At 45.0% G+C, this 23,822-nt stretch overlaps 2 protein-coding genes across 21 annotated transcripts in view; one reads left to right on the top strand and one right to left on the bottom strand.

The window, feature by feature from the left end:
* Positions 1 to 23,822, top strand: part of celf6 (CUGBP Elav-like family member 6) — a gene marked incomplete at its 3' end in the record, with an annotated part of 260,109 nt that overhangs the window by 162,940 nt on the left and 73,347 nt on the right. For all 20 annotated transcript variants that reach the window (XM_080445255.1, XM_080445246.1, XM_080445250.1 and 17 more), the window contains exon 3: positions 5,737 to 5,785. In XM_080445255.1, the coding sequence (XP_080301381.1) occupies positions 5,737 to 5,785 (49 nt within the window). The remainder of the gene's footprint in view (positions 1 to 5,736; positions 5,786 to 23,822) is intronic.
* Positions 15,634 to 15,993, bottom strand: LOC308076019 (V-type proton ATPase subunit F-like; the record flags this gene model as incomplete). The annotated part of the gene is made up of 1 exon (XM_080416083.1): positions 15,634 to 15,993. One exon carries the CDS (start codon positions 15,991 to 15,993, stop codon positions 15,634 to 15,636), a length of 360 nt encoding a protein of 119 aa, XP_080272209.1.

Below are 23,822 nucleotides of genomic sequence, written 5' to 3'. Positions count from 1 at the left end.
TTTCTATTCCAGCTAAATGTTTAAATATATACATGGGAAAAAAAATCATATCTTTTAGTTCTCATCCTTATTTATTAGAATCTAGAACAGTAAATACATGGTATGCCATTTGGTAATGTTTTAAACGTACACAGTGAATACTAAACTGAAGCAAGCTTGACTTAAAACATTTTTTTAAGATTTATTTTTTATTTTTTAAGAAATTTAAAAAATCGCAAATCAAATCGCAATCGCAATATCAGTCAGAAAAATCGCAATTAGATTTTTTCTCAAAATCGTTCAGCCCTATGTGTGTGTAGTGAAATAGTGTGCCGAGTCACTTTCAACTGTGTGCGTAGTGAAATGGTGTGCCAAGTTGTGATTTTAAAGTGCCTGAGTCACTATTAGCCCTTGGTTACATGTGGTCGCTGTAGGGCGGAGACCTTGTATGTCCAAAACCGTTACTTTTCAGGGAATAGTAAAAACGTAACATGTGTTCTTCTAGTGCGTCCAATGTAGTTATTATTTAGTCACACAAGCTCTTACTTTTTATTGGTTAAATAAAACCCACAGACCACTGTCGACTTAGTGTACCTATTTTGGGCATGTCATTATACAGTAGGAGGAGGAGAAAAAAGTTTGCGAGCTTGTAGATTCAGCTATTCTCTGAACTTTTGCACAACAGTGTCATACGAAGAAGTCTAAAATAATTTGTGTATGGAAAAACATTGTAAAAAGATGAAATATGGAGACACAAGTCTGTCTGACAGACAGACACACACACACACACACACACACACACACACACACACACACACACACACACACACACACACACACACACACACACACACACACACACTTGCTAAAAGAGGACAGGAAATTGGGACATGCCGGAACCCTAACCCCCCCCCCCTGCTATGACCAACGGCGTAACTAAGTACATTTACTCAAGTACTGTACTTAATACATTGTCATGGCACTTTTACTTTTACTTTACTTTACACTTCTACTTCACTCATAGGCAAATATTGTAGTTTTTTCCACTACATTTATTTGACCGAATTAATTACTAGTAGATTTGCGGATTTAGATTATTAATAATTGATCAAATTATAATCAATTCTTCTTTTCTTTTCTTTTTGAAAATTGCCGGTCTACAAGCTTGTAGCCTTAGCTTGTACAGTAGATCGGCAAATTTTGACATAGCCTAAAAGTATTAAATAGGGCTTAAGAGGTTAATGACCACAATTATAGTCCAATAACATTGGTTAACATAATTCTGAAATGGGCATTCTGCATAATGAGTACAATTACCGTTGCTACTTAAAATATATTTTTATGTTAATACCTTTGTACTTTGACCTACTGTAAGTAAGGGACTTTTTTTTTTACAAGACTTTTACCCGTAACCAAGTATCTTTGCAGTGTGGTATACTGCTACTTTTACTCAAGGCCAAAATCCCAGTGCTTCTACCACCCGTGGCTCTGACCTCACCGGTTCAATAAGGAACAAACAGGAGGAGGATTTGGAAGAAGAAAGCAGTGCCAATTGGTTTGGCTACCAGCCTGCCTGCTTTCTGACCTCCACCACTTGGTTGCCTGGCAACCTCCAAGTTACAGTCTGGGCCGGTCTAATGACTCCTGTTGCTGCGGCGACTCAGAAGCTACTGATGGAGCGTCTTCCTGCCCAATCGTTGCCATTTAAGACCTGTAGAATGACTGATCACTGCATGGGGACCAGGGGACCTCAGACGACCTTAACTGCCTTCAGTGAGGCTAGGGCTGCAACCTGTCTTATTACCCTTCTGTATCACGCACGCGCGCATGCACGCACGCACGCACGCACGCACGCACGCACGCACGCACGCACGCACAGAGTGAAATACAGTACAGAGGAACAATTCTTTTTAGAATGTGTTAGAGAGAGGCCTAAAGGCTATTTAAGACCTATTTTAGACAACTTTTAGACATTAGACATACATTTCACACCTGAGAAAGAGGGAGAGAGCGAGCTACAGTCCACAAAAACTTGAGCAGCGTTTGATATGATACTATAAACACCTCTTAAAACACACAAGACATATGACTCCACATTTGACGCAACAGCTTACTTTTTTTTTTGGCTTGTGTTGTTTTGTTTGTATAAAGAGTGAGATGGTTGGTGTCACAGCTCTTGATGACGCTGTCTATCTCATCGTGGTAACCACAGAAGATCACAGTATCATCAAAATCACAGTATCATCATTGGATTTTATAAATATATAATTATTGGGGTGTACTTACCTGCCATGTACACTGTAAATAATATACTGTAGGTGATACCTCACAACCTTCATGGGATTGCTGTATTGTTGAATATTACCAGTCAGCTGTCGCTCCAATGACTACAGTTTGTTGATTAGTTCATTTGACAGGCATAATGCACAATAAATATTGCATCAGAAATAGCTCTGAGCTTAGTTTACATCTGTAGTCCCTGGGCGGGAGTCCTCGGTATAGCACATGATTTGGAGCGTAAAATCGAAATCGATGGCACATAATTTCAAACAATGTAAACATAATCACAGTAAAATTTCACACAGTTTACATTTGAGGGGGAAAAAACCCTATACTGTGCAAAAGTTGATGCAAATTGGTTGTCGGCAGCACATAATTCGGAGCATAAAATCAAAGGCAACATGGTTTAACATAATCATAGTAAAATTTCACACTATACATACAGACAGCTCCTCTCTCTGCCCGCCACCAATGAGATAATAGCTGTAGCCCTAACATCTGGACTTCCGCTTCCCCCAGAGAAGAACCATGGTCTTCCTCTGCCTTCATCTTCATCTTCCTGCTGTTGTAAAACAACAATTAGTAATATTTTCTTGGCTCAGTTGGAAACGGTGTCAGATTGTAGAGACAAAAGCAAAACTGTTAAATTTGTTGCAGGGTTTATTTTGTAAGAAAAAATTGCGGTTACAGTTTTTTTGCCCAAAATAGTGACGCCAGGGTTAATGTGTTTAACATACATTTTCATTTAAATTGTTAACTTGTGATATTATCAAACATATCAGGCAGTCTATATTTCCCGAAAGAAATGCATGTCTTTACCAGAAGCAGGGATAACAATATCCCCACCCACCATAAAAAAAAAACAAATGACCAGAGGCGAGGATATCAAAAGCAGAGACATGGACACCCCCCCCCCCTGCATTTTAGGCGTTTGTGACAGCCGTGTCCAGTGCAACTTGCGATTGGCCAGTGTGGCGCAGGTGTCTGACTCAAGGACACTTTGTCAGAGCACGCACAGCACAGCACACACTGGGCTGGCATAGATTGAACCTGTGACCCTCATGCACAGAGTGGAGTGGAAATGGTCTCGGCGTTTCTTCAGTGTGTGTTAGCACGTTGCCAAAGTCATATGCTATCTCTGACAAGAGCCTCGGGGCAAGGCAACAATAGATGATGTATATTTACTTCATTGCCACAAAGTGTTTACTTGTCAGTTAGCGTTAATATCAGAGTGGACATCTCTCTCTCTCTCTCTCTCTCTCTCTCTCTCTCTCTCTCTCTCTCTCTCTCTCTCTCTCTCTCTCTCTCTCTCTCTGTGTGTGTGTGTGTGTGTGTGTGTGTGCGCGCGCACGCACGCGAAGACGAGCCCGCCTGCCTCCGTGTGTTTGTGTGCCTCTCCTTTCCATGCTTTGATCCGATGTCACAGCATATTGCCACTTGTGTACATTGCATCCCGGGGAGGTGTCACCGAGCATACACATTGTCCCTACACGCCCACCACCGGTCCCCGCATCCATATTTGGCCACTGTCCGTGCTCCTGTCAACTGCTGTCAAGTGCTGTATCGCCGGCGGGGGCCCCCTCTTTCACCCCGCCGCGTGGCCCCTGGTTGACTGATCCGAGTGGGCAGCGCTCTGTGCCATCCACCCGCCCGCTCACACATTGGTGTTGTCCTCGTGGCCTAGTTGGAGAGAGAGAGAGAGATAGCTTCCCCGCTGCCCGCGGAAGGTGATAGTGGAAGGGTAGTGAGAGACAATGATGCCAGTGCAACACGCGTGGGCAACCTAGCGCTTTTCACAGAGGGGAAACATCGTTGCTATTTTTCCAACGACAAGAAAAAGATACAGTGTTGTGTGGAATTTTGATGTTAACCGCTTTCAACCTGGTGTCCCTATTTTGGGACATGTCATTATAGATTAGTTTTTCGGCATTTCTGCTTTATTTGGACAGTGACAGTGGGAGAGATACAGGAGAGGCAGACAGAGAGCAGCTAGGGGGAATGACACACAGCTAACACTCCAGTCCAGACGGCTGGGAGTCTAAAGCCTCAGTTATACTTGGTTGCGTGCCAGTGTTGTGCTCAGTAAATAGCAGATCTACAAGCTCACACCGCGTCACATTTGTGACACGTTGTGAGCTTGTATATCGGCTATTTACTGCATGCAACACCAGCATGCAACTAAGTATAAATCAGGCTTGAGCGGAGACACATAAGAAGACATATGCACCCATGTGGTAAGTATACTGCACCCTAACCGTTTAGCTACAGGTTCAAACACGGACGTGTCATTATAAGGCAAAAAAAAATCAAGAATGTAAAAGATAAAAATTAATCAACAAGTCAACAAATAGAAAGAAAAAAATGAAATAACTACAAGCTTGTAGGTCGGCTATTTTCACTATTTGTTGTACATCAAAGTATAGTACTTAAGTGGTTTCCTCTGTGGAGGGTGAAACAGAAGAACAAAAAAAAAATACTTTGTGACCAAGAAACAGAAAGGAGCTGGGAGAGTCTTTTTATTTTTTTATTCATAGCAGGCAGTTTCTAAAAAGGATTTTCTTTGTAGGCTTGCTGATGCTTTGCTTTCACCTCGGTCTGAAATGGATGTTCAGAGGTTGTTTATCGATCGGCTACTGTTAACCTTTCGCCAGCCGCTTTCACGGCTAACACTTCTCTCTGTGGCTTTCAATAGCCTGGCAGACTGGAGGAGCCGGGGCTGGGCAGGGCAGAGTGGGGGAGGGGGAGGGGGGAGATGTCTTGGCCCGGCCAGGCCGGCGGCATATTGGTCACGACTCTTAAAAGGGTTTCTTGGGTAATGGGGGGGCGGGGGGAGGTGGAGAGTGGCGTATGGAGGTGCAGAGGGACGGAAGGGGTGGAGGGAACTGAGACAGATAAAGAGGGGAGAGTGTAACGGGGTCAGGGATGAGGCAGGACATAGTGCTGGTGACAGGGGGCCGGGAGTCTGGAGCCCAGAAGCCTGGGAGCCAGGAGCCTGGAGAGAGAGAGGGGAGAAAGTGAGGAGGTCTGGCCAGGGTGGACCTCTCCCTACGGGGGCTGGGGAGTGGCTGATGTAATGGCATTAATCTCTCCGTTGCCATCTGACACCCCAGTGTGGCTCCGTCATTGGAAAGTGCTAATTCTGCTGAACTGTGAGGGGAATTCAGAGCGTCTCCGGAGGCGGTGCCACTGGATTAATTAAATGCTCTGGCGTCGTACAGATTTATCTCCTTACCGGGATCGCTAGCGTTGCCTTTTCTATTGATGTTGTTGTTGTTTATTTAGCAGGAAGAGTGAGTCAAACTGAGCATGTGAACTCCACAGGCAGTGCCCACCTTCCCGCAATATTTCGCAGACCCCACTCGCCTCCCCAAACTCTGGCCTGACTGTGGTTGTCCCTTTCTGTCCATGCTAACCTGGGATTTCCTCTCTCTCTCTCTCTCTCTCTCTCTCTCTCTCTCTCTCTCTCTCTCTGTTCAGATGAACCGGCCCATCCAGGTGAAGCCAGCCGACAGCGAAGGACGAGGAGGTAATTAACCTTCTCCTGGTCCCCCTCACACACCCACACCCACACACACCCACACACCCACACACCCACACACACACACACACACACACCCCCCACACACACACCCACCCACCCACCCCCACACACACACACACACACACACACACACACACACACACACACACACACACACACACACACACACACACACATTCATGCATTCACATGCACCCATTCACTTAGCATACATTACATACACACACATACCATACATGCACAAAATTCACATAATTTCTAACTCACCGTATCACACAATGCACTCAGACAGATATGTGCGCACGCACGCACGCACGCACGCACGCACGCACGCACGCACGCACGCACGCACGCACGCACGCACGCACGCACGCACGCACGCACGCACGCACGCACGCACGCACGCACGCACGCAGGCAGGCACGCACGCCAACTGCACACCTCCACAGCCCTTAACATCCTTCTCTCAGTGGAGTCACAGAGAGACAGTAGAGTAGGTTTAATATAGGTCACTTGTTTCTATTGACTCCCCATCTGTGACAGCACACCACAAGGCTTGTCACTGAGACTGGTAGAAAGATGAGACAGACAGATAGACAGACAGAAAGACAGAGAGACAGACAGACACACACACACAGAGAGAGAGAGAGAGAGAGAGAGAGAAATGCCAAGCATACAGCAACAGATGGAGCCGAGGAGGAAGGGAACAAGGGAGGAGAAATGAAAGAGTAGGAGGTAAGAGAGAGAGACATGGAGAGACTGATAAATGCTGTCAAAGTGATGGAGCAGAGGTATGGAGAGAGAGAGGGAGAGGAACAGTACATTAGACAGAAACACATACAAAAAAAACACATATGAATGCACATGTAAATGTTAATACTCACACTCAAACACATTTGCGCGCGCGCACACACACACACACACACACACACACACAGACACACACACACACACACACACACACACACACACACACACACACACACACACACACACACACACACACACACACACACACACACACACACACACACATACACACACACACTTTCCACACACTTTCCACACAACCAAAAAAAACACATTCAATACTTAAATTATACTGTAGTTACAGACAGCTTTTGAAATGGGGTTCATGGACTGATACTTTTGTTCAAGGAATTTAAACAAATCACATGCAAATTGAAACCGCTATTTGTTTAATCTGTAAATGACTCCTCAGCAAATTAGGGACAAAAAACTGCAGCAGCAAAACAATTCAACTGTAGCTAAATGTATAGTGTAAGATATACTCTTTGAATGTTTTAAATATCGTAGATGAAAAGTCCCTACAAGTTCCTACTGTACCACTAATTCAAAAACCCAATTTGACCCATTTAGACCTGAGACCGATTCTAAAAACGCCTTCTAAATCCTTACAGTTTTCTGAAAAACTTCCCATTTGTATTACATTTTCTTCTGGGTTCCTCAATGTTGGATCCGGTTCCGGGTACCAATCCCTAGTTATGACAGGACCAGAATAGGGACCCTATAGGGTTCATGTGGTTAATGTGGCTATAACAACAGAGTTGACCCAAGCATCACCCGTGCATTTACTGCGCTTGCTGCACTTGCAGAGCCCCCCCTTCCCGCCACCCCCCCCTCCGGGCTGTATAGTCTGAATGACAGCGTGATTGACTAGATCATTCCAAAGCCATTTGTGACTAACATCATTGGGGCTATTTGTATTTGTATTACATTTTCTTCTTCTTTGTTTTACAAAAAACGAGCACACCTTTCGCTATCTTATGGATTTTCGACTTGTACTGTACCAAGGTTCAAGGTTCAAGTTTATTAATGTCCCAGAAGGGCAATTGGGTTTACAGCCAGAGTAGTGGTTTAAAACATACAGACAGTACAGGACAACAGCAGACATGATTATATACTGTGTAGCAACATCTAAAATTACACAGATGCTGTCCCGGATTGAAATGTATAAAGACTTATTGGTTAAACAGGTCTAAATGGTTAATAATGGAAGTGTACTAGAGGTGCACTGTGGGATATGCCGCCCCTACCGACAAAACACTGAGTTACAAAACAAGCCAGCCTCCCCACCCTCTTCCTCTGCAATACCTCCCACTGTCTCCCCATCCCTGATAAGATAATTCCTTTTAACAGGACGTTCATGAAAGTCCTTGCGGGCTTGTTTCCAATGAGGGCCTGTGAGCAATTAGGGGTTAAGAGTCTTGCTCAGGGACAAATTTCATTTCATCGACACATATGCTGGCGTGGCCTGGAATCGTACCTGGGGCAACCAGGGCCTCTGGCTCCCTAGGCGGGCTCACTAACCACTCAGCTATGGCCGCCCCCTGATCAAAGATATATTATTGGCAGCCTATTTTCTCTTTCACTTTAGAGACAACATGCTTTAGATAGGAAGACTGATTGATTGAGTAATTGATAGAGTAATTAGTGATTGATTGATTGATTGATTGATTGATTGATTTACATCTTTACTGACAAAATGTATGCATAAACATATATTTGTCTGTCAAATGGATAAAGCACATCCAAAGCACTAGAGAGCTTATTTCCATTGTGGTCCTTTGAGTGTAGCTGTGCATATATAGGTGTGTAATGTTAGGTCTCAATGAATCTTCATACAGTGCATATTATATTTAGCCGTGGGTATCAAAGATACCCATGCGTGCTGAGCCTGATCGCAGCTTCAGGTGCTTTGCTATTCAGTTTTGTTCACCAAAATTCAATGTTGACATACAGTACATGTCCAAGACTTGGAGAAGAGAGCTAGGGAACATTCTAGAAATGTTTAAAAGCACCTCATAATGTCCTTTAGTAAATTAGTATAGTTTCCATATTTTTCTTAAGTGTAATACAGGTTCATGCATATGAAATCTATATTTATGAGGATTTTTGCACGCAGGTGAATGGCAAATTTTCACAGATTTTCACAAATTGAAAATAGCCGATCTACAAGCTCACAACACATGGCAACGTGGCGCATAGTGAGCTGTTTGCTATTTGTTGTACAGCAATGTATACAGTTGGGTTTAACCACTTAAAACCTATTATAATTTGTTGACCTGGGGCCCACTCATGGTTCTATACTTTTAGCCGATCTAACAGCTCACAACGCATTGCAACGCAACATGTTGTGAGGTTTTAGATCGGCTATATTTTCGTCAGTTCACCTCACCTGTTATGACCTGGGTTGGGATCCTTTAGGATTTTAACAATTCCGGTTCCTTAACGATTCCCTGTCTAAGGTTTGATTCCTTAACGATTCCTATCGGGGTTTCAAATGGACCCTTACAGGTCTGTAACTCTGAGAGTGTACAAATGGAACCAAATGGACCACAACTTATGGGTCCATTTGGTTCCATGTGTACACTCTCAGAGTTATGATAGTCCTTGAAATTAAACAATTTGAGAACCACCGGTATTGTAATTGCATAGCAGACGTGAAGTCAACATACCAGCTCTGACAGTGTGATAAACCAGTTGTGGAAACGGTTCCAAATGTGATGGAGCCGATTCTGGGTTCCTCAATGTTGGATCCGGGTCCGCATACCAATCCCTAGTTATGACAGGACCAGAATAGGGACCCTATAGGGTTCATGTGGTTAATGTGGCTATAACAACAGAGTTGACCCAAGCATCACCCGTGCATTTACTGCGCTTGCTGCACTTGCAGAGCCCCCCCCTTCCCGCCACCCCCCTCCGGGCTGTATAGTCTGAATGACAGCGTGATTGACTAGATCATTCCAAAGCCATTTGTGACTAACATCATTGGGGCTAATGCAGATTAAGCCAGTTAGAGATTTACATGGGCAGAATAAGATCTAATTGGAACCAGTCTGTGTCTACATGGTGCCTGTATTTCAGCAGGGGTGATTTACATCGGCCGGGGCCTCAGTTAAGGCCCGGGCTGCTTAGGCTGATTTACGCTGGTCAAAGTGTGAATGAGACAGCAATTCTCACTGCTCTCGCAGACACACACGCACGCGTGCACGTGCACGCATTCTCTCTCTCTCTCTCTCTCTCTCTCACACACACACACACACACACAAACCTACATGTACAGACACATACGCGCACATTTAGATTTTATTTTCTGCCTTGGTGTCACTTTAATTAACGGCCATCGGAAAACGGGCAAAGTCTGACCGACAAGGCCTGGGCGTGAGCCAGTCTGCATTTCTCGCGGAGATAAATTGGATCCCGGGGCTTAAGAGTCCAGGATGGATGGGCCCCGATATCAATTACTACTCTTTCTTTCTTTAGAGGGGGGGAAGCTGTGAAAGGGACAGGAACAGACGGCGCAAATGAAATACAGAGGACAGTTTTTTTTTTGGCCCGGCTACTGCTTGGGCCCCCGCGAAATCTGCCAGAGTTACTTCCTATACGGGAGGACACCGCAGGACGCCGCGCCAGAATGAAATAAGACCAGAGTGGACAAGCCCCAACAGAGATATTGAGCGTTAATGGCAACAGGAAAGTCAGCAGACAGGGCAGGGAAGTAAACCACAGCCATGGCTTGACAATGAAATGAGATTTTACTATGACGGGCTTGCGGTTAAAGGGAAACAGACAGCCCTGGCTAGGTCTGACTGAGGGAGGAGAGAGGAGGAGGAGGCAGTGCGTTGGGAGGGATTAATCTCCAGAGGGAGCGGAGGAGAGGGCCAGGGGCCAACCAGGTACACCGTTCCCAGCGGGGCCCTGCCTGCCTGTAGCTGGAACTCCACAACGGCTGCGGCACGAGGGGGGGGGGGACATTTGGCACCTTCCGGAATGGAGTCACATTTATCACGTCCGAGACATCGGCAATTATCTGTCAGGGGAAGTTGCGACAGGGGTCTCGAATTAGGTGCCTCCGCAGGCATTAGAAGCCATTAGCCGGGTATAGAGGCCCCCGGTTAAGCGTGCCCCCCCCCCCCACCACCACCACCACACACACACCTCCATACCGCCCCCCTCCTCCTCCTCCCACCCCCCTAGAGATGTCTCCCCTCTCTCTCTCTCTCTCCAGGGGGACAGGGGTGTCATGAGCAGTTGGTAGTAAAACCCGGAGCTTTTAAATTACCGTGCTGGTGGTGGTGGGGGGGGGGGGGGGGGTAGAGGGTCGGGGGACATAATCCTATAGTCGCTATAGCGCTATATTGGATCACAGAGATAATTCTCCGGCTGTCTATTAGAATGACTCATGTCTTACTTTATATACGCCCGCCCCCCCCCTCCTCCCTCCTCCCCACTAGCCCTCTTGGATTATCACAGAGAATGGACGATGAGAGAGAGAGAGAGAGAGAGAGAGAGAGAGAGAGAGAGAGAGAGATGAGAGAGAGAGAGAGAGAGAGAGAGAGAGAGAGAGAGAGAGAGAGAGAGAGAGAGAGAGAGAGAGAGAGAGAGAGAGAAGAGAGAGAGAGAGAGAGCTTCTCGGCCTTTAAATCTATTTCTGTTCTGTGAGTCAGCCAGCCACCCCCGACCTCCTTCTCCTCCTCCTCCTCCTCCTCTTCCCCCTCAAATTTCACATTTATCAGATGTGCTCAACACCACCCACCTCCTCACCATACCACCCCCCCCCCCCCCCCTTCCCCTCCCCCCTCTCTCCAATCCCAGCGACGAGCCATGATTCCCAATTGGGAGAAATGGAGAGACAATAGGAGCACACGGGCCGCTGCTCTGCTCTGCTCACTTCACTTGATGTGGACCTCGCTTGAATAGAGAGTGTCTCATATCTACACTTGAAACCCAAGCAATTTGCCTCAATCCAAACGGGGGTTGTGTGTGTGTGTGTGTGTGTGTGTGTGTGTGTGTGTGTGTGTGTGTGTGTGTGTGTGTGTGTGTGTGTGTGTGTGTGTGTGTGTGTGTGTGTGTGTGTGTGTGTGTGTGTGTGTGTGTGTGTGTGTGTGGGCGGGGTTCGGGGTCTCTCTCCCTCTCTGTCTGTCTCAGTTGCTCTCTGTCTCTCTCTCTCTCTCTCTCTCCCTCACCCAGCTCTCATCCTTTGCAAGAAGAGGGTGAGATGAAGCGAATGATAGAGAGAGAGAGAGAGAGAAAGGGAGAGACGGCGGAGTGAGCGGACGCAGAGTGAGTGAGGCCCAGAGAGGGATGCTGATGGAGAGAGCAAAGGACAGAAGATGGAAAAAAAGGAGAGACACAGAGAGAGAGAGAGAGAGAGAGAGAGGACAGGATGAGAAAGTTAACGGAGGGTGATGGAAGCAGCTGAGCGAATCTCTGCAGTAAATCATCTCTGGAGCCGCCCCCGTCCCTCCGCTATCTCCTCCTCTCCCTCCTTCGCCACCGCACCCCTCTGACCTTGTCCGCCGCGCTGTCTGAGAAGAAAAAAGATGGGTCCCAGATTATCTATGATTGGAGATGGCCATTATCTAAACACGATCTCGGAGCGAAGCCGCTCGCCTCCTTCCAGCCTCCACTCGCCGCGAAACTGGAGAGCCCCGCGCTGATGAGGAGAGAGATGGCGGGTCAGCCGGTGACACCCCACCCCTCTTCTTGCTTTTATTAACTCTGATAAGATGGTCTCAGCGCTCTCCCCAAACCTCCATCACCTCCATCAACATCGACTTTTTCTACAAAGTGCCACTCTCTCCCAGGTTTATCTGCGCCCGTCTCTTTTCCCACTAACTTGTTTATTTGTTTGCACTCCCTCAACTTTCGTCTGCTGGAGGGTTTGCACAGCGCCGGTATTGTTATGCTTCCGCTGTTTGTTACTCCACCTCGCCCCACCTCACTATCCCCCCCCCCCTTCCCCACCCCCGGTCTCTCTAGTCTTTGCTGTTTGCCTCTCCTGTCTGTCTGGCTTAAAGAGGAGACGTTGCCTGTGTTCGTCCTTGCCTCGGCGCTGCCTCTCAGACGGCTGACCCCTGCTAGGAGGGGGTAAGAGATTGACAGGACCTCAAGCTGTTGCACACTGCGCTGTCAGGTCCCGCCCCAGCAGGTTAGGGGGCTGAGAGAGGGAGGGAGGGAGGGAGGGAGGGAGGGAGGGAGGTGGTGGTGCTGGCTGGTGCAGTCTGGCAGGCTATTGGGGAGGGGCTGTCTGGAGGCACCTCGTGCCCTGGTAGAGGAGCGCACTCCACTTTACATGCAAATTAAGCCAGAAGATCCCTCTCTGCCTTCCGGACATGATCATGCAAAACTCAGGGAAAAAGTCAAGACTTTGACCCAAGGCAGAGGGATATTCAGAGAGAGAGAGAGAGAGAGAGAGAGAGAGAGACGAGGAGAGAGAGCGAGAGAGAGAGAGAGAGAGAGAGAGAGAGAGAGAGAGAGAGAGAGAGAGAGAGAGAGAGAGAGAGAGAGAGAGAGAGAGAGAGAGAGAGAGAGAGAGAGAGACGCAGAAACGTAGATGTGCAGAGAGGCGCAGACAGACACACACACCAGACAAACAAAGAAACGCAGGCATTTGCAAGCACTGATCATTGTAATAATAACCTTTAAACACTTGAACCCTTATCTTCCCTATTCTGGGGCGAACATAACAGATCTGCAAGCTCGTAATGCCTCGCATTGCGACACGTTGTGAGCTTGCAGAATGGCTGGGAGGGGGGGGTCTTTTATAGAGCCCTTGGGAATCCGGTCAACTAAGTATAGGGTTTAAATCGTTTGCTGGACATTAAATCAAATTGCCTTGTTTACTTTGCTACAGAATACCGGAGAACATGTGACTCAGACTATCTTTAGAGGGGGGGTGGTAGACGTTCAAATATTTGGAGAGACGTAATAACAGGCCGTTTCACCAAAGTTCTTGTCCGTGTTTGTTTTCAGTGTGTTGGTTTTTGGATTGTGCCAACCAGAAGTCTTGACAGCCTCCAACCCACCCTAGCCTCTCTTTCTTTCTTTTTTCTCTCCCTCTCCCATGGGTAAAATGAAAGTGACAGCTCCAGCGGCATGAGTAATGCATTTACAAACAGGAAGACTGTATCCTCTCATCATGCCCGATTCGCTGACAATTTGAATATTCCTTCCCCTCTGATTATTCCATTTACCGCCTCACTATTCTGCATAATCTGCATGCATGCATCAGGTTTATTATCATTATGGCATGCATATGGAACCAGTGTGTGTGGGCTGGACATAATACGATGGGCCTGAAGTTAGGGCATGCCAGTGGCCTGTGAGAAAGATTGGTCTCTCTACGCCGTCCTCAGACGAGCCCTCCATCAGCGTCACCAGTCATCTCCATTCTCCATGCATCTGGCCAGCTCGTTTGTGCTTTCCACACCAGCGTCTTTCTTTCCTTTTTTTTTTATATCATTTTAGAGTTGCCAATTATGTTTTACCCCCTTTTCTCCCCAATGTAGTCATTATGCCAATTAATTCCTCCCCACACACATTTCTGTGTTGTCGCTGCTGTTGTATCCTACTGACTCACCTGCCAGTGAGGAGCCCCCACCAGAAGGACATAGAGCCTACTCCTCAACACTCCCCACTGACAGGTGCTTCCCCAGCCCGTAGGAGTACATGCAATGACCAATATCACCCTCCCCGCCCGGCTTCCCTTCCCCGAACACGGGCCAATTGTCTTGGCATAGACGCCCGACAAAGCCTGTTGCACACACCAGCGCTCTTCTTTAGCACATCCACTTAGCATAGGTAGGTTTGGGACGAGCTTTTGATCGACGCCTGTGTGTTGGATACAACAGTACAAGCTTTTTGGCAGGGAGTTCTCGGTGTCGATGGCAATGACCAGCTAGTCTCATCCTCCTGCCTGCTATCTTCTCTGATACTCTTGGTAGCGGCCCGTACATAGGTTTGTTGGTAATAAGTTTGTCCTGTTTGATGTGCAGTACCACACGGAAAACGGACTCCACAGTCGCAGAAAATAAACTGATCTTGATGTAGAGGGAGGTTGGGAGGTTGGATTTCCACACACTGGTCATGCCATTAAGTTGGTGGTAAGGGCGGATTCGTTGTCCACTCAGGTTGTCCAGCAGGACATTTGGGAACAGGTGTACATGAGTCAAATATACACTGGGACAGAAGTTATGCTTGTTCCAGAACAGTAAGTTGGTAAGGTGGTATAACTTGCATTGATGGATTTCCCCCGCCCTGCCATTATTTAATTGATAATTGTGATGATGACAAAAGTACATCTGGTGGTATAACTTGCATTGATAGAATGTACTATTAGGCTGTTATGAATGTGGTTTTAATACCACATGGCCTGATTGCTTTTGGAGTTGATCATCTTCTGGAGAATAACAGATTAATATTAGTTCTGATGGGTTACTGCACAACTTCCTTGGACCGTAGCCAAGTTAACTCTTTGACTGCCAGAGTATTTTCATAAAGTACTCCCCAGCGCCAGTGATTTTCATGTTTTTTTGTTTTGTTATTTTGTTATTTAAATTCATTTAAGTTTGTCTGGCTGCGGTTTTAAACACATACCACAGATCGACCAGCAGAGAGCAGCAGATCGACACCTTGATCACTCGCTCGACCCCCCCAAAACAGGCTCAAACAGTCCATACGTCATATCCGGATGTGACGTTTTCGCTGATCGGGCTTCAGTTCGATGTGATACACGACCACGGTAACTGTTCGTCATCCAGACTAAAGAAAATAGAACTAGACCTCTCCGTTCGTTTTTTATACCGTGTGAAAAAACGTGTTTTTCCCTATTCTCGCCTAAAATGCCCAAAAAAGAGTCAAATACACTGGAGTGTGTGTGTGTGTGTGTGTGTGTGTGTGTGTGTGTGTGTGTGTGTGTGTGTGTGTGTGTGTGTGTGTGTGTGTGTGTGTGTGTGTGTGTGTGTGTGTGTGTGCGTGCGTGCGTGCGTGCGTGCGTGCGTGCGTGCGTGCGCGCGCGCGCGTCGAATTTATCTGAAGTCCTCAGCAGAGAACATGCCCTTGGCCCTGCGTAAAACGGACTCCTCAGAGGGGTCATAGGGATGCTCTTTGGAGGGGATCTCCAGCACAGTGGGGTTAGACTGCTTGTGGGCATCGATGGCATGGCGGATCATCTCGGCAATGAACTGGTTGATCAGGATGATGCCGATGTCATTGCGGGTCACGAAACTCCGGAAGGCCTCCTCAATCACTGTGACGCTTGTGTCCTTTTCCACCACCAAGAAATTGGGCCTACGGTTCTCGTTCAGTTCGCCGATCCCACCGAGGAGGAGTCCTGTGCACGTGTCCTCATCTCCGATAATGGCGAATAATCTCCCCCGCCCTGCCATTATTTAATTGATAATTGTGATGATGACCAAAGTACGTCTGGTGGCATAACTTGCATTGATGGAACGTACTATTAGGCTGTTATGAATGTGGTTTTAATACCACATGGCCCGATTGCTTTTGGAGTTGATCATCTTCACCGGAGAATAACAGATAAATATTAGTTCTGATGGGTTACTGCCCGACCCCCTTGGACCGTAGCCAAGTTAAGATGGCTGGCCACGGAACAAATGATACAGGGCAATGTAGAAACACACGAGTATCTGGGTTGTAAGGCCAAATACCAGAGTTAGTACAGAGAGTAATGAGCTCTCTCCAGGAGAAGCGGAATTGACCTCTTGACCAATTGGAATTAGTCAGTTAGTTAGTCGGTTGAATCTGAATCTATCTCTGAGATTTAGATGCCTTTTATATCGTTGGCTACCGTGCTTGTGTCATCCCGGTAGTGTCACTATGAGTTGGTCATTTCCATATATGGAGTCCTAATGTCATGCCCAAAAATAGTCTATGATGTCAGACTTAGATATGTCAGTTAGCTCCATATATAGTTTCCTGGTATTTCATGATGTTTTCTGACTCACAGTGGTAACCATAACGACTAGGTCAATATAGAACATCCCTAGTATTTTTGAGCCGTGCAACCGCTCCTATAAGAGGGTTTAGGACCCATCCGTGGTGAAAGTTTTTCTTTCCGTCGTGAAAATGTGTCTTTCGCTGTGACGCCATGCTGTGGAAAACACGCCCATAGGCTAAGCTATGCAGGACGTGCTGTGATTGGCTAGCGAGACACATGATGAAATTAACTTCAAACTTCGCAGACGCGCTGTGATTGGCTAGCGAGACGCATGATGAAATTAATAATAATGTAAAAAATGTAAGCACGTCACTTCGCAGGACGTGCTGTGATTGGCTACCGAGATGCATGATGAAATTAATAACTCATAAATAGCACCGCTCACTTCACACTGGATGTGATTTTTGGGCGGTGTAGCCGCCCCTATAAGTGGGGTTGGGACACCTCATTAGCTGTACTGTGATTGGCTCATTAGTACACCCCTAGCTGTACTGTGATTGGCTGACTCTATTGGCTGACTCTATTCAGCACTGTGATTGGCTAGCGAGACACATGATGACATTAATAACCTATAAATAGGATATGCACTTCCAAAAATCCATTTTTTTGGGAAGTGAGCTTCCATCACTATGATGACCACTGTGATGACCACACCGCCCACTTCACACTGGGTGTGATTTTTACTTTACTGGAGTATTTCCAATTTTCAATACTTTTACTTCTACTACATCTCAAAGGCAAATATTGTACTTTTACTCCACTACGATTATCTGAAAACTTTAGTTACTAGTTACTTTGTAGATTTTTATTATTATTACAAAACATACATTACCCACTTCAGCCTACACATTTCGGCCATTTGAAAATAGCCGATCTGCAAGCTCACAATGCGTTGCAATGCTACACATTGTAAGCTTGTATGAGCTTGTTGTGAGCTTGTATGCAGCTTGTATGAAAATGTGTGAAATGGGACATTTAGCATAATTTGTACTTTAAGTATATTTTGATACCAACACTTTTGTACTTTTACTCCAGTAAATTTTGATTACCAGACTTTTACTTGTAACAGAGTGTTTCTACATTGCAATATTGATACTTTTACTTAAGTAAAAACATTGAGTATTTTTTCCACCGCTGCCAGTTGCCATAGGACTATTTTGTGCTGAGCCTGTCTGCAGCAATAGGGATTCCACACACAGTATCATGTACCTGCCATAGGCAACACCATAGGCAACAGGGCTGAGCATACATGTGGGTGTGAATGTACAGTATACATCATACTGTTCCAGACATACTAAACACTTCATCTTGTACTACAATGCCTCCTCGGGCCCTGCAGCTACTTGAAGTTAAGAGCTCACTACCATTCTGCAGTCTGTTCACAACCAGTGTTGCCATGTTCGCTTATTATGAGCTACTTTGGGCTTGTTTTTCCTGTAAAGTTGCTTGTAAATATTGGTAGTTGCGTGTTGCAGTTTTTTGGGGCTTGTTTTTGAAAATAGCAGATCAACGTGTTGTATTGTGACGCGTTGAGAACTTCTTCTTTCAAATAGCCAATGTATATAGGTTTATATATATAAGTGCTCATGTGGCCTAGTCGCTTCTTTTGGGCTTGTTTTCATAAACCTGGCTGCTTATTTCTCTCACAAGACCTGCCAACACTGTTCACAACACACAGTGGCAAGCTGAGAACAAACATAAAACAGATTCATTGACCATCCAAGTTACTTGGTACAGTATGAATGGAAACATGCATGGCAGGCTGATCTCATCTAAAAGAATATGTATTGGATAAGATTGCTTGCGTTACCGGGGTATACATGGGCAACTGGCGGCCAGGGGGCCACATTTGCTTAATGCGGCCCACAGGCTAATATCGGAATACTGATATATTATTGATTTCAGCCGTTACAATTCCAAACATGCAAACATGACCAGCTTTAATTACTTCAGTCTATATTAGTAGCTTAATGACTAGTATTAAAATTCTATTGTCTTTTTTATGTCCAATGTATTTGTATTTAAGTTCATAAAGTTAACATAAGTATAACTAAATGCATTTGAAATTAAATAAAAATGTTACTTTTCAGGATTCCAATTCAAAAATAGCAAAAACAGCAGATCTACATGCTCAAAACGCATCTCACTGTGATGCGTTTTGAGCTTGTAGGTCGGCTATTTTTGCTACTTTTGTGTGACATAGAATGGCCCGACAGTACATGCAATGTGGCCCTCTGGAGTGAGTGTAGAAATATAGTGGCCCTCTCCATCATCAAAGTTGCCCACCACTGCCGTGGGCCATATTGGGCCATATTGTGGCTTAACCACATAAACCGTATTGATTGATTGAATACTTTATTAACATGCTTATTAACAGTAGGCCTACATGTATCACAGTCAAAGGTTATGCTAAAAGGATAACACAAAAATCCCCAGGGGGCTTGTTTCCATTGTGGTCCTTTGACCTTGTTTATAACCTTGGTTGACCGGGGGTCCCTCAAGGGTCTATACTAGGTCCCCGCCTGAATGCCCCAGAATAGGGATGCTGGATGTGGTTACGACATGCAGATGAACAAGCTCAATATCACCTTTGTGCATGAGAAGCAGAAACTTCTAAGACTTAATTATTTAAAATCCACTCTGAAAGAAATTTGAAGTCTTAATTGTCCCAGAAAAGGACAACAGTGTTTACAACGCGATCAGAGGAACATCATACTCAAAATACACAAACAAGTGAGAATGTTTTCTCCCATGTTGGTTTCCACCACGATGATTAAAGGGGTGATTACAAACAACAACAACAGTAATGACTTTCACCAAAACGCAAACTCACTTCACCCAATCAGGACACGTTTAGAAAACAACTAAAAACTTGAATTATATATTTATTTCATAGCAGCTGGTTTTGTGCCAAGAAATATTGTTCTATTTATTTATTAAATTTTCTCTCAATGAAGTGTTAATTTTCCTTTTAGATAAACAAACAGACAGACAGACAGACAAAATCAATTTAGTTTCTAATACTAACACTGGGAATTATTCATGAAACATAAGACACAAACATTCTGCATCTCTATGACCATGGAAGTGGATGTAAAACATTTTAGTCCACCACTGGAGATACAACTGACATCACAGGATTGAACATCACATCCCCTGCCTGTTCTCCTCTCGTTCTGTTCGTCGTCGTTTATATTCGTCTCTTAATGCCCTACTTCGTTAGAGTAGAGTGTCAAGCCGAAGAGTGCCAAGCCAAAGTAGTGAAAATAGCTGGTCTACAAGCTCACAAAGCATCGCGATGTGAGCACACCTTTAGTATATACAGTACTATAGGTGGCTGAAGAGCCCATTATGTTTTACTTTGGCACAGTGCTTCTCAACCAGTGGTCAGTCATTGAGTGTAAAATGAAATGCATTTGGTTTCATTTTACACTCTCTAGTTTTACACTCAATCTCTAATAGTTAAATGATTGTTAAACATCTGCATCCATGGCTCAAATGCCGAATAAATAATTGACCTTGATATGAAAAGGGTTGAAAACCACTACTTTAGCAGGTTTATAGGATGCTTTGGTCTGTTTGATTTAGCCTGTGTCTTTGTTGTTGGTCCTCACTAATGCTTATTATAAGATGGCATCATTTACTATTCTATTCACTCTGCGTCTCATTGGTGGCCTGTGGACAGTGCAGAAACCTGCCTACCAGTGACATCATCGATGGGGATTTCAAGCCAATAGAAACTGCAGTGTTTATATTCTCTTCCGGGAAAGACGGCATGCTGAAATAGAAGCCATTGTTCCACAGTCCTGCTCTGACTGAAAGAGAGACCGAGTTACAAAAATGGTACCATCTTGTAATGAGCACAAATTCTATGAAGATGAGTTGACAATGAGTGACGTGGTCCTTCAACTCATAACTGGTTCCGGAAAACAGAAAGAACAATAATTCCAAGCCGACAATGTGCCTGCACTGGCATAATCGACGGATTCAGAGCTCCACAGCTGAATCTGTCAGGAGCTCCTGTTACAACGTGTATAGTTAGGAATGTTAGGGATGTAAACAAAGACACTTGGCCCGGAAGTGGAAGGCTAAGGGCGGACCTAACGGCCAACATCCTGTTATACACATGCTATTGAGAGGTCCGCAGAGAGTCAAATTCAAAGGAAAAAAACAGCAGAGGGCGCTGTTTTTTCCTTGTTTTCTACTATGGGTTCCCAGATTGGCACTGGCATGGCTGTACCTTCCTTCCCCACCATGAGCTGTCCTCATTAACTACACATTAGGAGCAACTGTTATTTCCTGACCTGTTGAACACTGATACAAACTATAACATCTTTAGGTTCACCTACAGTGTCAGGCACCGCTCTCCTCCCAGTCATGACAGAGAGATACCATATGCAGTTGGTACGGGCTTTTATCTCTAGTGCCTCACAGCACCATTAGGATACTTCCCGTCGTACCATATGTTTAACCCTGGTAGTCTCACACCACGCCTTACCCACTGAACGACACGGGACAGGGACGTGCATGAGAGGGAAAAACAGATTAAGGAAGGGTCCTTCAGTGTACAGCGCAGTGGTAGAGAGCATTAAAGCAATAACACTTCCAAGGATAGAGCGCTGATTTCCCCTGGGATCACCCATGGTAAAAAAAATCCATGAACTCCTGGTACTGCAAAACGCATCAGGGAGGGGGGGAAAAAATAAATAAAGCGTCCCACCAAATGGCATATGTCCACCGAAACAGCATATGGTTTTCACGCCTCGAGACAGCTGAGACATAATGCATAATGCAAAAAAAAAAAAATGTTAGGAAGATGCGGCTGATATTTTGTAGTCACAGAGCTATACGGTGTGTTTGTGTGTGTCACACGGTGCCTGTATGTGCGGTGCCAGGGACCACCGCCGTGTAGTGCAGCCTCCCAGGCAGCAGTGTGCCAGCGTCAGGCTCCTCTAATGAGGCCATCAGCACCAGCACTCCTCTGTTGTGCTGCCTGGAACATTACTCTGCATTTGAAATGCACCCAGCGGCCTAGCAGGAATCTTTTATCGTTGGATGCAGCTGTCCGTGCTTCCCGAGCACTTACTACTATACCGAGCCTTCCCACCCGTCACAGCCGGCAGGGCTGTGAGCGATAAAATCATACACGGAAAAAAATAATAAAAATAAAAAACATGTTTACCGCCGACAAAGGAGTGCGAGAATAATTCTTTTCAAGAGAATATCCACTTTATTGGCAAACAAAAGCCGGAACTTTTGTGAAGTCGACTTCACAGGAAGTCATTCTTTCGCCTCCTGAGAGGAGGAGAGTGAGAAAAGGAAAGAGAGGGAACGGAGAAAGCGACGGAAAAGGATCGAACAGGCAATGGAAAAAGTGATCTATACACACACACACACACACTGCAAGCCTGCAACGGAAAGTAGCACTTTATTCCAGAGAGAGAGCGAGGCATCAATCTTGACAGCATATGGCGTGTGTGCGAAAGCCATTAATTTTTAATATACCGCGCGCTGAAATGAAAAGGCTTCCCGAGACAAGCAATTGTCAGATGTCAGTTGTGTTTTGATAACTTTTTTGATCTCTTTTTTTTTATTATTTGCATTGATAAAACGGGGCTGTCCACATGCCACCTCGGTTTGGACATGGTTGGAGGCTGACATGGAGGCATTTTCCACACAATTAATCTGCATACCTTCAGTGAAGACGATGGGGAGAGACAAAAGAGATGAGTGGATAACTGTGTGTGTGTGTGTGTGTGTGTGTGTGTGTGTGTGTGTGTGTGTGTGTGTGTGTGTGTGTGTGTGTGTGTGTGTGTGTGTGTGTGTGTGTGTGTAGCTTCTAGTTAGCCTTTGAAAGATAAACAAAAAAGAGTTTAACCACTTAAATCCTATATACAGTACTTTGTTGACCGGGGTCCCCCAAGGGTCTTGACTTAGTCCACTCCTTTTTTTCTGATCTTTTTTGGTGAATGTTTGCCTAAATCCGTGGAATATTCTTCTATTATGACATAGCCAGTGCTTAATTATGTTCACAAGGTATGACATCACAGACATTGAACTCATTAAGTGCCATTGACCGCAATGGCGCAACGTGCTAATGACGTGTTTGACGTGTTTTTGAAAATAAAATTCATTTGAAGATTTGCTGCTCCATTCACTTCTTGTTTAACTTATTACTGAAAAAGGCTGTATCTCGGCTCCTGAGCACTTTTTTTTTACTATGTATTTTTCAATGTTATTATGTTATTTTCAAAAGGCAGACAATTAATGTCAACAAGGTCCAATGACCTCGTTGACATTTGTGAAACCACACAGTGCAACCCTCAGTGATTAGCACCCATCAGGGGATCGATTATACTGGAGATACATATTCTGTGACTACTTGAAAAAGGTATAAGAAAATTGAAAAATTGCTGGCACAGTTCGCAATAATTTTTTTATTTCATTGGCACTGAATGAGTTAAAGGAATAGTTCAAAGATATATAAGAATTCTGTCATATGTCTGTCTACAGGTCACAAGTTCATAAAAAAAGCTCAAAACATGACCACAACAATACTTCATACAGCTCCTTCAGCATGGTGCTATTCTTGATTATGACTTTGTTTTTGTTTATTATTGCTTCAACACGTTGCAGAACCAAATAGAAATAATTCTAATCTTATGTTCTCTTATATAAGATGTAAGAATATATTATTTTTCGTGCCACACAATTGCTCTGCGAGTGGAAAAGACCTACTGAATATTTACACCATTATTTAGTACATGCTCTGCTCGAGAAGAACACAATCTCCCCCCACTTCTTTGTTTACAGGCTGAGGTCTGGGTGTACTCACTCATGCATGAGCATTCTCAAAAACAACAGCTGTAGAGGAAAATGTGCACTAAATAACGGTGTAAATATACAGTAGGTCTTTACCACTAAACAGTGCGATCGTTTGGCTTCAGAAGTCTTTAATTACTACAATTACAACATGCAAAGAAGCTTATCCAATCCCCCTTTTATCACCTGAATAACAAAAATCTCTGATCTGAAGAAAATTGTTGATGCTTTTATTTTTGCAGGCTTCGACGATTTTGGTCAGGATTTTGGTCAGGATTTTGGTCTAACCTAAAAGTCATTCCAGCATCTTCTACAGAACGCTGCTGCTCGGCTTTTAACTGGCTCCAAAACATTTGACCATATTTTTCTCCTATCCTAGCATTCTTACACTGGCTGCCAATCTCTTTTAGAATCGATTTTGAAAATGTTATTCAT

This window comes from Gymnoscopelus braueri, assembly GCF_963280865.1.
Source record: "Gymnoscopelus braueri genome assembly, chromosome: 1".
Classification (NCBI taxonomy): Eukaryota; Metazoa; Chordata; class Actinopteri; order Myctophiformes; family Myctophidae; genus Gymnoscopelus; species Gymnoscopelus braueri.
This window is presented reverse-complemented; position numbering and strand designations above follow the sequence as displayed.